This window comes from Oreochromis aureus, linkage group 16, assembly GCF_013358895.1.
Source record: "Oreochromis aureus strain Israel breed Guangdong linkage group 16, ZZ_aureus, whole genome shotgun sequence".
NCBI classification, from domain to species: domain Eukaryota; kingdom Metazoa; phylum Chordata; class Actinopteri; order Cichliformes; family Cichlidae; genus Oreochromis; species Oreochromis aureus.
In genome coordinates this window covers 26,684,809-26,698,254 of record NC_052957.1, presented here as the reverse complement: position 1 = coordinate 26,698,254, position 13,446 = coordinate 26,684,809, and the positions used below count along the sequence as shown (strand labels likewise).

Genomic DNA, 13,446 nt, shown 5'->3' with positions numbered 1-13,446 from the left:
TGTATTCATTATGGCGGGTGTAGGAATCCCGTCAGTGCAAACAGCAAAGGGCATTTTTCAGTCCAGTGAGAAAAGAGCGCAGAAAGCTACTCAGGTGGGTATTAAAAAAATCTGAGACAGCTGAATCTGAACAAAATGACAACATTAAGATTTAGGATTTGAAGTTTGGGTGATAAATGAGAAAAGAAAAATAAATCAGCGGCTAAAAGTGTTACAGGAAGAGGACAATGGACTATTCTGGAAAAATCTTTGAGCACTGTTTACTTCAAAAACCTCCTATTTTTTTCCGTTTTGCAGCATCTCAGATAAAGAAAAAGAAAAAAAAATATATGACACGAAAAACTGCAAATGTAACGGTGCTTGCAGGAGAGGCTTTTTCCACTTTCTTTTTTTAAACCATATGGAACATATTCCTGTGAAAATCAGCTACGCTGGTGAGGGCAGACAGACTCTCTCTCCTGGAGCCTGCTTCTGCTCAAGTTAAAAAGAGATTTTCCTCCCCACTGTCACCAAGTGCTTACACACTCGGCTTCCCTAAAATACTGTAAACTCTTACTTTTATTATGTGAAGCGCCTGGAGACAAGCTACTATATGCTGTGGTGGTTGTGTGCAGCACATTTAAGGACATGATTAGTTTGAAATTAATTAAATTTAGTGGAGAACAATCAGTCATTTTGTGCATATTAAGGTAACAGAAACTTTTTACTAAAATATAAGCTGTAATTAGACTTTTTAGCCAGCTGGCTCACTGCTTTTAAATCAGTCTCCGAGACCCTAAATAAACAAGTTAGTCAAAGTCTAGGAGTGGGGATGCTGAGTTCTGCCTCTGGGCTAATAAGAGCCCAGAGGCACGGAGTACATCCCTGCCTGTCTCGCTCCGTTTCCTGCGATAGCTGTGAAAGCCTTGCTCTGTGCCCTCTGGCTGCAGGCCTGTGGACAGTTGCGACTTTCCTGCCAGTAAGAGACGGAGGGGTTACGGACAGAGTGTGAGCCAAGGTGAGAAAGAAAAATGAGACAGGAACAGAGCAGGTGTAGATTGATGACACTGTGGCAAGGTGAGTCAGGGTGAGCAGAGAGAAGAGCGTTTGTGAGAAAGAGCACAGCAAAAGGAAAAGGTGATGCCTGACATTTAAGGTGTGTGTTTGTGGTGGGGGGGTACTTGTTAGGTAGACTCTAGTTCAGAAGCTTCATCGCGTCTTTTTTATTAGTTAAAACTGCTCAGGACGTCTTCAAGCCTCTGCTTGGTCCTACTTAAAATCGTCAGTGGATGAAGTGACAGTACTTACTTCTTCAACCAGTCTGCAATGTCCTTGGCTGTGGCGCCGTAGTTCTCGTAGTGGTGAAGGAACTTCCCCTTCCTAAGAGACAAAAGGAGCATGAAAACCAGATCGTCTCTGAAAGCAGGTTTCAGCAACGGGCAGAATGACGACTTGGCAATGCGAGTTTGAAAACCACTGCCAAAGACGTCTGTCATTTGATGCTTTTTGTAAACATAACAACTTGCATTACAGCAACATTACTGCATTTAATTTAAAAAACACACCCCACCCAAAACACGTCTTTTAAAAATCATCACCAGCAGTTCTTAAAGCTCTGTTCAACACTAATGGTCAGTGTGTTCAGTATGCTTTGCTTTTGGACTTATGAGATGGAGAAAAAACCTTATTTTAAGGCAAAGTCTGCAAATCTTTTAAGCAGTTTATATCAGATTTAGTGATTCTATGCATGCAGTATTACTTTGATAATAATGCCTCAATATGTGCTGTTTTCAGTTATTTGGAAAGAAACTGAAAATATAAAACTTGCAAAGGTTTTTCTTTTTAAAAAAAACCAAACAAATACTGAACTTTTGGATCTTTTTGGATGTTTTTCAAGCTAAAACTGAGTCAAAATGCAAACCAAGACTTATTTTCTGGGATGCATCTTTTGATCAGCAGTTCTTGTTAGATGAGGCTGAAACAACATCTCAGTCAGGACTTAAAAAGTAGTGTCACAGTAATCCAGGTCATGTGCGACAGGGTCTTAAAAAAACAGTTATGATAGCACCGAGTGTCTCTGACAAAGAGCTGGGTCGGGCCTTTCACAACCAGTTCAAAGCCAGAAGGAAATGTTTTAGAGAGCTGCGTCTCTGACAAAAATTTTAACAAGATTGAAATTTCTTTTCTCTGTCTTGAAGTTCAGCTTAAAAAGTGCACATAAGGAATGCAAGTGACCCGACGTAATGCATTTGAAATGAGCTCGAGGCCTCTCTTCAGCCCCACAGTCTGAAAGAGAGATTCAAAACCTAAGCAGATTTTCTTCATAGCAATGAGTTTATCTACTGCATTCACCGTGACTAAACGAAGGCTGGGAAGCGGACATGGTGGCTCAGCCCAATGTCGAAGGATCAATGTGGGTAGTTACTGGCTCTGGGCAGGGTGATTTTGAAAACACAGAAGGTGGTGACGACTGCAGTTACAGCTCCCCAAATACAGAGCGGACACTATTAAAAGGTGATACATGATTACGCTCTGTGGATTTGGAGCTTAAAACTCGCATCTTAAGTAACCCGACTTCTGCGGCACAGAGTGGCTGCTTGGAATTCAATCAGCGAGATTTATGACCGACTCTATATTCACTTGCTTTATCTCTGCTGCTGTAAAGTACACCGAAACCTTGTAGTAAAAAAAAAAAAAAAAAATCCAGAGGAAATTTTAAATAAATGTCATTTAGCCAACAGTCTCTAGCATTTCCGTAAAAGGACGCGGCAAGGACAAAGGAGCCGAAAGACTTCCAGGTTTTTGTTTGAATATTCGACAGGAACTTGAGGTGTGCTGTACCGCTGGGGGAGTAAGCTTTCTTAATCTGTGTAACTGAAAACCTAAAAGACCTTGAAAACTTGGTCTTGCAAACGGGTGCAATGGCGAGATAACTCCGACGGTGCTGATGCTGATTTACCCCGCAGTGATTAGCTGCTGTTTATCAGTGAGGGGCTCATTACTGAAGCCAATGGGCTCGGATGGTCGTTAGCTAGCCGTGTGCTGACACTAATGCACTCGCAGCTAACGGACTGGCTCCGGCTCAGCTACACACAAGTGTGTTGGTCATGCACGTGCACCTGCATACACACAGTACACACAGGAGATAGAAAGAAGTGCACACAAACAGGAAGAAGCCAAAAGCCCACACACACACAGACAGACAGACAGACAGACAGACAGACAGACAGACACACACACACACACACACACACACACACACACACACACACACACTCTAACCACAGAGGCACTTAATCAGTCCCAGTCTAATTAAAAGGCCAGACTGGAATGAGAGAGTGTTTAATGTGGAAATAGGGATGATAAAGCCAGTGCGAGAGACATAAAGAAGCAGAGCACGGTGGCACCCCAGTAGCCTCATATTTAGGGCGTGCCCCACAAAACAGCAGTGCCTACGTGCTTGACCCCCAGGTGACCTTTGCTGCATGACATAATTTCTCTCATTTTCCTTCCAGGTGTCTATTTCTGGATTTGCATTGCAAGAAAAAAGATGCAAACATATAAAAAAAAAAAACCCCAAACAAGCAGAGAACAGAGTGGGAGCACTTAGTTAACAACACTGTAAATATGTGGACAGTGCAGAGAGGCTCCAGCTGGGTGGGGTGGGGGGGTGGGGGTGTCTGCATTAACAAACACTATCAGTCACACTCTCTATTCCTGCTGTGTATGTGGCCGCAAGCTGTGATTTTGTGTGTCTATTCATATTTGGACACTAGCGCTGAGCAGTAATCTGAAGTTATCAGATTGCCAGCAGCATACATTTCTCCAACACCTAAAAGAGAGTGCTAAATCAATGTCACATGTGGCCTTAAGGTGTTGTTAAAGATAACAAAAAAACTCTGCTACAGCATATTAAAAGCATTTACTTAGTCGACCATTTTAATAATTGAAAACGCTGCCTTTATTAGGACCAGAGGCGGTCTTCGCGTAGACAACGGCTCTGTGTGAAACAATGCAACGGCTCACTTCACATCAGAGGGCTGTGTTTGTGAAGACAGGGAGGCTGAAATAATGAAGGGCTGTCCAGTTTAAGAGCTAAATTTTACTCACTTACTGTTACAGTGCAGTGCTTTGTTACAGGACAAGCCGGTGAATTAGGCAATCAGAGTTTGTGCTTAAACTTCAGCCTCATAATATTTTATTTGGCCTTTGAGCAGCGCCTAAAGTCCAAATGATCCTTGAACGTCATAGATTTTCTCTACTACATACGCAAACGACTTTCTGGATCATAGGTCTTCCAATGACAGGTAACTACAATCTCACATTAACTAAATAAGCCCTGTCGAAATTGTCCGAAGAAACCTTAAGTTACTCAGTTCACCTTTTTATTAAGACAAAGCTGGCAACGCAACATTTCTCTGTTATGCTTGAAAACTAGCTTTAAGTGGACCCCTTATGCTAATTTTCTGGCTCCACGTTTTTATTCTCGGACTCTACAAAAGAAGTTTTTCCATGATTCACAAACCAAAACCATCTTATCATGAGCCTGCACTCTGAACAACACATTGTGATTCATCTCCATTTAAGATGATTTTCTTCTGATTGGATGCCCCTTACGGAAGAGGATTACGGCCACCGAAAAAAAAAAGGGGGCACGTCTTTTTTTCCTTCTTTTCCATAATCCTGAGATTAAAGTCAGAATTCTGACTTTAATCTGAGAATTCTGAGAAAAAATAATTCGGAGGAAAAAGTCAGAATTCTCAGATTAAAGTCGGAATTCTGAGATTAAAGTCAGAATTCTGAGATTAAAGTAAGAATTCTAAAGAAATGTCAGAATTCTGACTTTTTTTCTCAGAATTCTGAGAAAAAAATAATTCGGAGGAAAAAGTCAGAATTTTAAAAAAAAAAGTCAGAATTCTGACTTTAATTTCACAATTCAGAGAAAAAAGTCAGAATTCTGAGAAAAAAGTCAGAATTCTGAGATTAAAGTCAGAATTGTAAAGAAATGTCAGAATTCTGAGAAAAAAGTCAGAATTCTGAGATTAAAGTCAGAATTGTAAAGAAATGTCAGAATTCTGAGAAAAAAGTCAGAATTCTGAGATTAAAGTCAGAATTCTAAAAAAAAATGTCAGAATTCTGACTTTTTTTCCTCTCAGAATTCTGAGAAAAAATAATTCAGAGGAAAAAGTCAGAATCCTGACTTTAATCTCAGAATTCTGAGATTAAAGTCAGAATTCTAAAAAAATGTCAGAATTCTGACTTTTTTTCTCAGAATTCTGAGAAAAAAATAATTCGGAGGAAAATGTCGGAATTCTGAGAAAAAAGTCAGAATTCTGACTTTAATCTCTTCCGTAGCCCCTCGCAAAAAACACAACAAAACAAACAAACAAAAAAAAATAGGTGGAGCTTCTCCCTATCTGTGTCTGAGATGATCATATTAAACATATTCTTGGCGTTTAATATGATTATCCACCTTTGTATCAGTATATATTGTCACAGTACTGCCCACCTTATGGCATGGCCACTGGGATGTGAAGGGTGGTGGACCTAAAGGGGCTATGGATATAAGAAATTGCCCTGAGGGAAGTAACAGTGCAGATCCTGGAATGAGTGACTGACTGATGGAGGTTGTTCAAACGCCACAGTGCAACACAGAGCAACGTTTTTGGAAGACACGGTTACTTTTGTTATGTATTGTCAACATGATGAAGAACCGCAACTCAAGATCAATGGGCTCCATGAGCTGGCCCAAACCTCTGAAGTGAAGGCTGTGAGAGTGGAAGCTGGGCCTCCATGAGTTCACAGTTAGAGCCATTTATCTAGTGAGACCGAAGCCCAAACTTCTTTGCATCCCTGGTGGCCAATATCTCTCTACCCTACGTCAGACGTCAGATGAATGATTTAGTGCCTATTTGCAGAGTGGTTCAGTGACCGTGGCAATAAATATATGTTCAAGCAGGAGTTCGCTTTAAATGACAAGAATTTTTTTACTTTTTTGATCAAGCAAATAATTATCACTTCAGTTTTACTTCACTGCTAACCATACACCAACACCCATGTGTTCTCCTTATTCCCTGACAGTAGCAACCACCTCCTGTGAGTGTACATTTTCAAAGATAAGGCCAGAGGATCCCAAAGTTCGTCAGAAACTTTCTCCTTTGCACCTGCACGAAAGAACTGCAAACCTTAAGGGGCCACCTTTGCAAGCTGCGAGTCTGCTGCCGTCATGTCTGCTTGCTGTTTAAATGGGCAGAGACTGCACTTTCTATTTGAAGTGGCCCTACTCTGATGTTTTGAGCTTTGGAAGTCAGGGACTAAGCCTAAAGAGAAACGGATGAGAGGACTCGACTCACTCAAAGTAGCAGAAGGTTGGGTAGCCTTTGACGCTGTACTCCTGCTTGAGGCCGTCGAACTCAGCTGGGTGCACATTCATTCCTGCTAGGACCTTAAGAAAAATTATATGAAAGGGAAAATGAGACATGGGCCATCAAAGATGTGAAGAAAAATGACGGCAGAGAGAGAAAAGAAATAGCAAGAACATCAAACATCGAGACAGGTCAGTCGTCATCGGCGGGCTCCAAACTGAACAAAGATGGATTACTCCAAGTTCGAACTGTGAAACAACACAGGTGCAATGACTGTTAATTAGCAGGCCGTAATCAAACACCCACCGCTATAAACTTCTTGCTGACTTTTTAATTGAAAAGACAGAATATGATTTGTCTGAGCTATATTAAAAAGAGATCACAATTTATTTTAGACACCCACATAAAGAAAATATGTGTAGGATCCCGCTCGGTGTACTTGATAAATGTGCACATTTATCAAGTACACTGTAGAACTGTTAAGCATGGTATGTCTAGCATAGCAGAAAATTACTTTAACTGTTAGAAGCATAATACTGTGTGAAAGTCTTGAGCCACCATTCATTTATTTCTGTTTTTCTTCCAAGCAGCCAGGCTTTCTCCAGGGTTTCTACAGATCATCTAAAGGTTTTCTTAAGACATTGGATGCTTTTTTACTCATTTTCAGTCCAATTCTTATACCGGACTATTTTTAGAGGAATGTTGTTTTTCCTTTGTTAAGCGCCTTTGCACAGACCTACGTATCACTTCAGCATTAAACAGGCAACGGGGAGATAAGGCTGAAAGTCAGTGGCAATAGGCCTGATGGAGTGATGAATCCAAAGTTTTGGGTTCAAATCATTGTCAGTCAGTAGAGAGGCTCAACAGTGAGTGTCTACAGCCATCTGTGGGACACAGTTGAGGCTCATCATGGTTTGAAGCTCCATTTCAGCCAGAAATAAAAACCATGAACTTGATGAAGTTCCTTCAGATCTAGAAAGCACCTGATTGGCAACTGTGTCATTTTTCAGCACAACCTCAGTGCCGTGATCCGGTCATCATGTTGTTATTTTAAAAACATATTTAAGTTTTTATTTACTGTCTTTATTGTCACTCGCATTAACTTCCTCTCTCACATATGTAATTTATTCTTAGTGCTGATTGGCTGCCGAAGGCTCGCCAGATGAATAAAAACCCAAAGAAGGTGGAGGATGGTGGTTTGCAACTGTTGTCTTGACCTCCATCAGCACCGGCTTCATCATTCTGATGCTTTTACAGCTTCGTTTATTATTAGGCACAAGTTGACCCATTTGTGGTTTTGTTTTTATTCATCTAGTTTACCAGAACTAACCTAAATCAGACAGCTCACTGTGTGGGTGGTTCATGGTCGTCCCTCTCTTCTGTTTGCTTTAGCCAAGGATCCGACCTCTTTTTGTTTCTCTTTCTCCTTTGTTATATTTTCTATTACTAAAAGCTAGCTGAATGGCAGCATGGTTTTGGCATCCCTTGAGCCACGAATTTAAGGACTGTAACACTGGCAATTATCCCAAACACACTGCCAATGAAGTAAAAGCACACACAGTGGAACACTGTCAATCATGGATTGGCCTCCCCAGAGGCTGGACCTCAACATTAGTGAAGCAGTGTGGGATCATTTTGACAGAGAACACACATCCTAACAAAAGACACAGAAATGAGAGCTGGCTCAAGACTTCTGCACAGCATTCCATCTTATCATGTAATATGGTTTGGGGAAAAAATAGAAAACAGCATTATGTAACACGCGAGAATATTTTGTTTTCCAAAATGACCTCTAATTATATGCTGAGTAAAAATTAGCTCCAGATACAGTTGGCAACACTGACACGGTTGAGAGTCACCAGTCCAATCTCTAACTCCACTGCTTATAAGTAAAAAGTAAAAATGTCTGAAAATATTTCTTCAGTACAGAAGGTTATTTGATATAAATCAAACAGCTGGAGCATCCCAGGTTCCCTCTGTAATAAATATTGTACCAAACACAGCTCATGGCAAAAAATAGCGAGAGGAATGTGTATGAGTCATGACAAACTCTATGCCTTATTCCCTTTTAAAGGACGGTGCTCTGACAAAATCATGTTATGTGTCACAACCAGTACTGAGAGAGAACACAGAAGAAACTTAAAACAATGAAACAATACAATCAAAACACATCCCCACATGAATCTGTGTTTTTTCAGCTATTTCACCCTGACAAGACGCAGCACTTCAGACGTCGCCTTTGTGCCTTCCTGTGCCACGACACGGAGGCGAGAAATGTGCGATACCACTTGGCTGACCACCAATTCAGCATTCACTTATAAACAGAAGTACTGGTCTCATGCAACAACAGGGGCACTCCCTCATCCTATCTCAGCCTCGCACACACATGCACACACCCAAACAGTGTACCAGTTCCCAGCTAAGAGGCTTAAACCTTCGCTACTCGAATGCATGCTTGATGATGAAACAAACATGCAGTTAATTATCTTTCCATGTGATCCTTGAAGGACAAGTGTTTATGAGATAATATTTTTCTCCTGGAAACGACACGAGTACTGTTAAAAATAATAATTAAAAAAAAGACTAAAGAAACTTTCCCACCAGTGATGAAAACTAGAGGAAAAAGTAGTCAGGACCACAACAGGTTAAAATAACACTTTATACTAGTGCTGTCAGCGTTAATCTCGTTAAAATGACGTTAACGCCATAACCGCATTAACGCGGCAAATCTCCATTAGTGAGTTAACACGGATCGCCCTGTGCTTGGGGCTGCATGGTGCCAACTCGTTAACGAGCTAACCGCGCTAATGCCGCACAGCGTTAACTTGCGTTAACTCGCGTTAACGTCATTTTAACAAGATTAACGCTGACAGCACTACTCTAAACATGTAAATTATATACATATAAGAAACATATAACACGGTCTGCCGCTACAGCATATTCCTGTACAATGCTTAAAAATGCTAAAATCATTCGAAACATATTGCTGTGCAATCAAAACACAGGTAAAATCTTAATTAATCCCAGCAGAGAGAGGATCGGGACCTTTGGATTGCCTTTTAAAGGTCATCTGGATTATTATGCTACTAAATCAACACATGGTGCAAAAGTTGATCAGGTACTGTACCCGAGAGATCGTCTTTGCAGGAAATACAACCTGCAGGAAATGCCTTATTTGGTCTGTCTGTACCTTTTGCAGATTTCACATCCCTGACATTCGCTGCTGACACATCTCATTTAATGCGCGAGCATCAAAGATGACTGGGCTGCAGATCAGAGACAGGTGATGCAACACAACAGTGGGCCCACTGACTGAGGGGCAGATTTAGCACACTTACATATTTCCCTTTTGTCTCCGTGGCCGCTTGCTGAAAAATGGGCTGCATTCTCTTACAAACGCCGCACCCTGCAACCAAAATACAAAGGAGAGAAGCAGAGGTTATTACAGAGAACTCAATGGGAACACTGCTCTGACAGCTATATGATAATCTATACGACTGTCAAAAGATTTTCCATCATCTGCTAGGAGATTTTTTTCCCCTGGTAAACAGCAGCTCTCAGTATGCTATCTGCTGTGAAAGATATGATGCACTGAGAATAATCGAGCACAGCGCTTGGAAAAAAACAAAAAAACAAAACAACAAAAATCCATGTGAAGTCTTTTCTATTGAGCAACAACAAGAGGCAACAATTAACTGCGCGCTGAACAAAAACGACTCTGTTCTTACCCTGGCAAAGTGATCAGCAGGTCTGACGTTCAGACAGACGCCGCGGCTTAATTGTTTAACAATTTTGCTAAACAAAGAGCGACAGTGATAATCTGTTGCTTTATTTCTAGTTTATATTCTTAGAAAGTGAAAATCTTTTTTTGTTTTGCATGGACTGATCAATGAACAAAACAAGTAATTTTAAGCAGTCGATAAAAGACCTGGCAACAAGCGGGTTGTTTTAAAAACGCTCTTTTATTTTAGAACTTTGCATCTGATTTGTGTTTGTAATAGTGGAGTTAACCAGCAAAGAAGGATCTCCTTAGTTGGAGTCCTTTTTTCTCCACATTATAAAAACTGTGCAGTACATCGAAAGATGAGACAGTGTGCCATGTTTGCCAGGTGCCATAAATATATATATATAATCATATTGCAGTATTGATTAAGACGGTGTAGTATTACTAAGCAAACTCCAGTTTATTGACCTATTCCCCAAACTGTACTCTCTCCCCCGGTTTAACTCACTTTATAAAGGTGTTTAATGTAATATTTGAGGACAATAATAGCTACTCTTGTTTTTCCAGACATACTGTTTCCCACAATATGTGCAAGCAGGATAGAAAAATGAGCACTGCTTGTCCCAGTTACTGTGAGCTGCTAACACTGCAGGAACAACGTAATAATGCAGACTCACAGGGAGCATAGAACATCATGAGGACCGGCCTCTCTTCTTTCTTCAGCAGCTTCCTGAAGTCCTTCGAGAGCGAGGAGGGAACAACAGATTAGTCAAGTTGCTTTTCAGCAAAACACATGTATGCACATGTATATACAACACACACAATAGCTTGATTCCTCTAATAGTGTGCTCCATGTTAGATTTCTGAAATTCTCTCTCACACTCTTAGGTTTAAAATAGCAAATCATGACATCATCTCTGTTATTTCAGCTTTGTATTCGACTGTGTGTGAGAGTTATTCATCACATTAATCACAGAAAAAGGAAAGGGAGGACTTTCTTCTTTGGACAGCAGGCACATCAGCCCCCATACCAGTTTCCCCGTTTTCATCATCACTTTCATGAGCTCAGCTACTTCCAAAAAACATAAAAATCACACATTCAGCACAATCTTTTGTTAACACATTCAACAAGCCTCAGGGTGAGAGCAGGCGATAACCAGGTCCTGCGTTCTTCAAATGAAAGGAGGCTTACTGTGTTATGCTCGCCTTTGTTTTCTGTTACACATGTATTTTTACAGTGGTGGGTGCTCAGATTTCAGGCTGCTTTAATCATTTTTTAATCATCAGTATCGGTAACATGGACATCTCAGGCACGAAGCTCTGGCTGTGAGAACAGAATTTTAATCCAGCTGCTATTTAAACCTTCTGTTTGCGAGGGGCAGCCAATCAGAAGACAGCTGGCTTAAAAGGAGTTTGGGGCTAATTGGAAAGGAGCTAATCAGCTTCTTTAAGACTGGGCTACAACAAGGCGCAGTATAATACAAATGTTTCTGACCAGTTTCTCAGTGGCAAAAAAAAAAGGCAGCAAATGGACTTATTTTGTGAAAAGATTTCATTTCCCATCAAAGACTCTTCAGGTGGAGTATTCCAGAGATTTAACCCTTAGTGCGGCTTGTCCCCTTTTCAGGTGGTCGTCGACTGTATGTCTGTAGTTCAGGAGACTAAACACATCATCTGCTAATCGGAAGGTTGGTGGTTCAATCCCTGGCTGCTAAAGTAAATGGTAAATGGCCTGTATTTGTATAGCGCTTTACTTAGTCCCTAAGGACCCCAAAGCACTTTACACTACATCCAGTCATCCACCCATTCACACACTGGTGATGGTAAGCTACATTCTAGCCACAGCTGACAGAGGCGAGGCTGCGGGCACTGGCGCCACCGGGCCCTCTGACCACCACCAGTAGGCAACGGGTGAAGTGTCTTGCCCAAGGACACGACGACCGAGACTGTCCAAGCCGGGGCTCGAACCAGCAACCTTCCAATTACAAGACGAACTGCCAACTCTTGAGCCACAATCGCAAAGTCTGCAAAGTGACCAAGTATCCTTGGGCAAAACACTGAACCCTGAGTTATTAATGTTAGAAAAGCATTGTAAAAGAGCCAGTCCATCTACCATTACTACCGATCCACATCATCACATAAACCAAGGTGTGAAAATAGGTATAGGTCAGGGATGAAACCACTGTGAGACCTTGCCCCACCTCATCGTGTGAACTATTAAGACCACCTGAGGAAAGCGTGAGCAGCCATTGAAGCACCTGGGAAGGGATCTCAAGCTTGTCTTGACAAACCAAGTCCAGTTGTCTTCTTTTGCTCAAGCTCTCAAGACTATAAAATAAATAAGGATCATTTTAACTGTGAACCATGCAAAGCAGCTATAGTCCAAAAACGAAGGTCTTTCTAAATTCCATATATACTTATCTAAGGATGAGGTAGCTGTTTGTGAATATGCTGGCAGTTTTTGATGATTTTGCAATCTGACTTGTCTGGATGAGAGTCGTTTGGAGGCTTTTAGGCTGTAAAGGCAGGTCTGTGTGAGTGACCTCATGAACTATGCCGAGCAGCTCTTTGACGATAAAGCCTTGATGCTGTTGCGTTTTGTGTGCAGGGCTTTGTGTTGGTGAGATGCTGCAGTAACAGAGTCGGGGGGCTAATCAAAACTTTAACAGACAAATGGAGGAAAGATGCAGGCTCTGCTTGTGAATCACAGTAAATGTATGTCCCCAGTGATGTTCTGGATTTCTTAAATGGAGCTAAATGGATATTAAATTAATCCAAAGCCCAAAAGTTTATTTAAATTGGTACTTACTTTTTCTGTCTCTATGTGGACGACATCTTTAGCCTCAGGGTTCTCCTCCCACAGTGGGGGCCCCGATGGGTCTTTCAAAAACGCTACCATCGACTGAATGAGAAAAAAAAAAGCAAAGTCAGAACGACAGATCTGCGACAGCCTGTTTAAACAAAGCCAACAGTTCACATCATGCAACAACTTTTCAGCCCCATAATCCTATGGGGGTGAAAAACCAACATAAAAAGACGGACTGGTGATTATTTATGTTGCCGAAGTCGCTCCTAAATTTAGTTGAGGCAACGCTGTAGGCTGTGCCAGATGGAAGCTCATATAGATTAACATGTTCATGCATCCAAGAGGTGTCAGCGCTATTTCAGTACCTCTAAGTGTCTACTAATGGGCTTGGTAAAGCTTTCTGTAAATATAATGAACCATATGTCTGTGGAGGCAACAGCAGGAAATATTTCTTTTAGCAGTGCTCTAACGACGGCGCGTGTGCACGGGCGGAACATTTAACGATCTTGACTTGATTATCAGAACTACTTTGTAATGGTTGAAACAGAGACTTGTGGAGGTTTATTGTTTCA

At 41.3% G+C, this 13,446-nt stretch overlaps 1 protein-coding gene across 1 annotated transcript in view; it reads right to left on the bottom strand.

The window, feature by feature from the left end:
* The window catches only part of pdia5 (protein disulfide isomerase family A, member 5), a 71,279-nt gene that overhangs the window by 29,092 nt on the left and 28,741 nt on the right, over window positions 1–13,446 (bottom strand). Inside the window, exons 6-10 of the mRNA XM_031732917.2 lie at window positions 12,878–12,970; window positions 10,746–10,806; window positions 9,683–9,750; window positions 6,333–6,424; window positions 1,288–1,359 (exon numbers count right to left, since the gene is read on the bottom strand). Coding sequence (XP_031588777.1) covers window positions 1,288–1,359; window positions 6,333–6,424; window positions 9,683–9,750; window positions 10,746–10,806; window positions 12,878–12,970 — 386 coding nt within the window. The remainder of the gene's footprint in view (window positions 1–1,287; window positions 1,360–6,332; window positions 6,425–9,682; window positions 9,751–10,745; window positions 10,807–12,877; window positions 12,971–13,446) is intronic.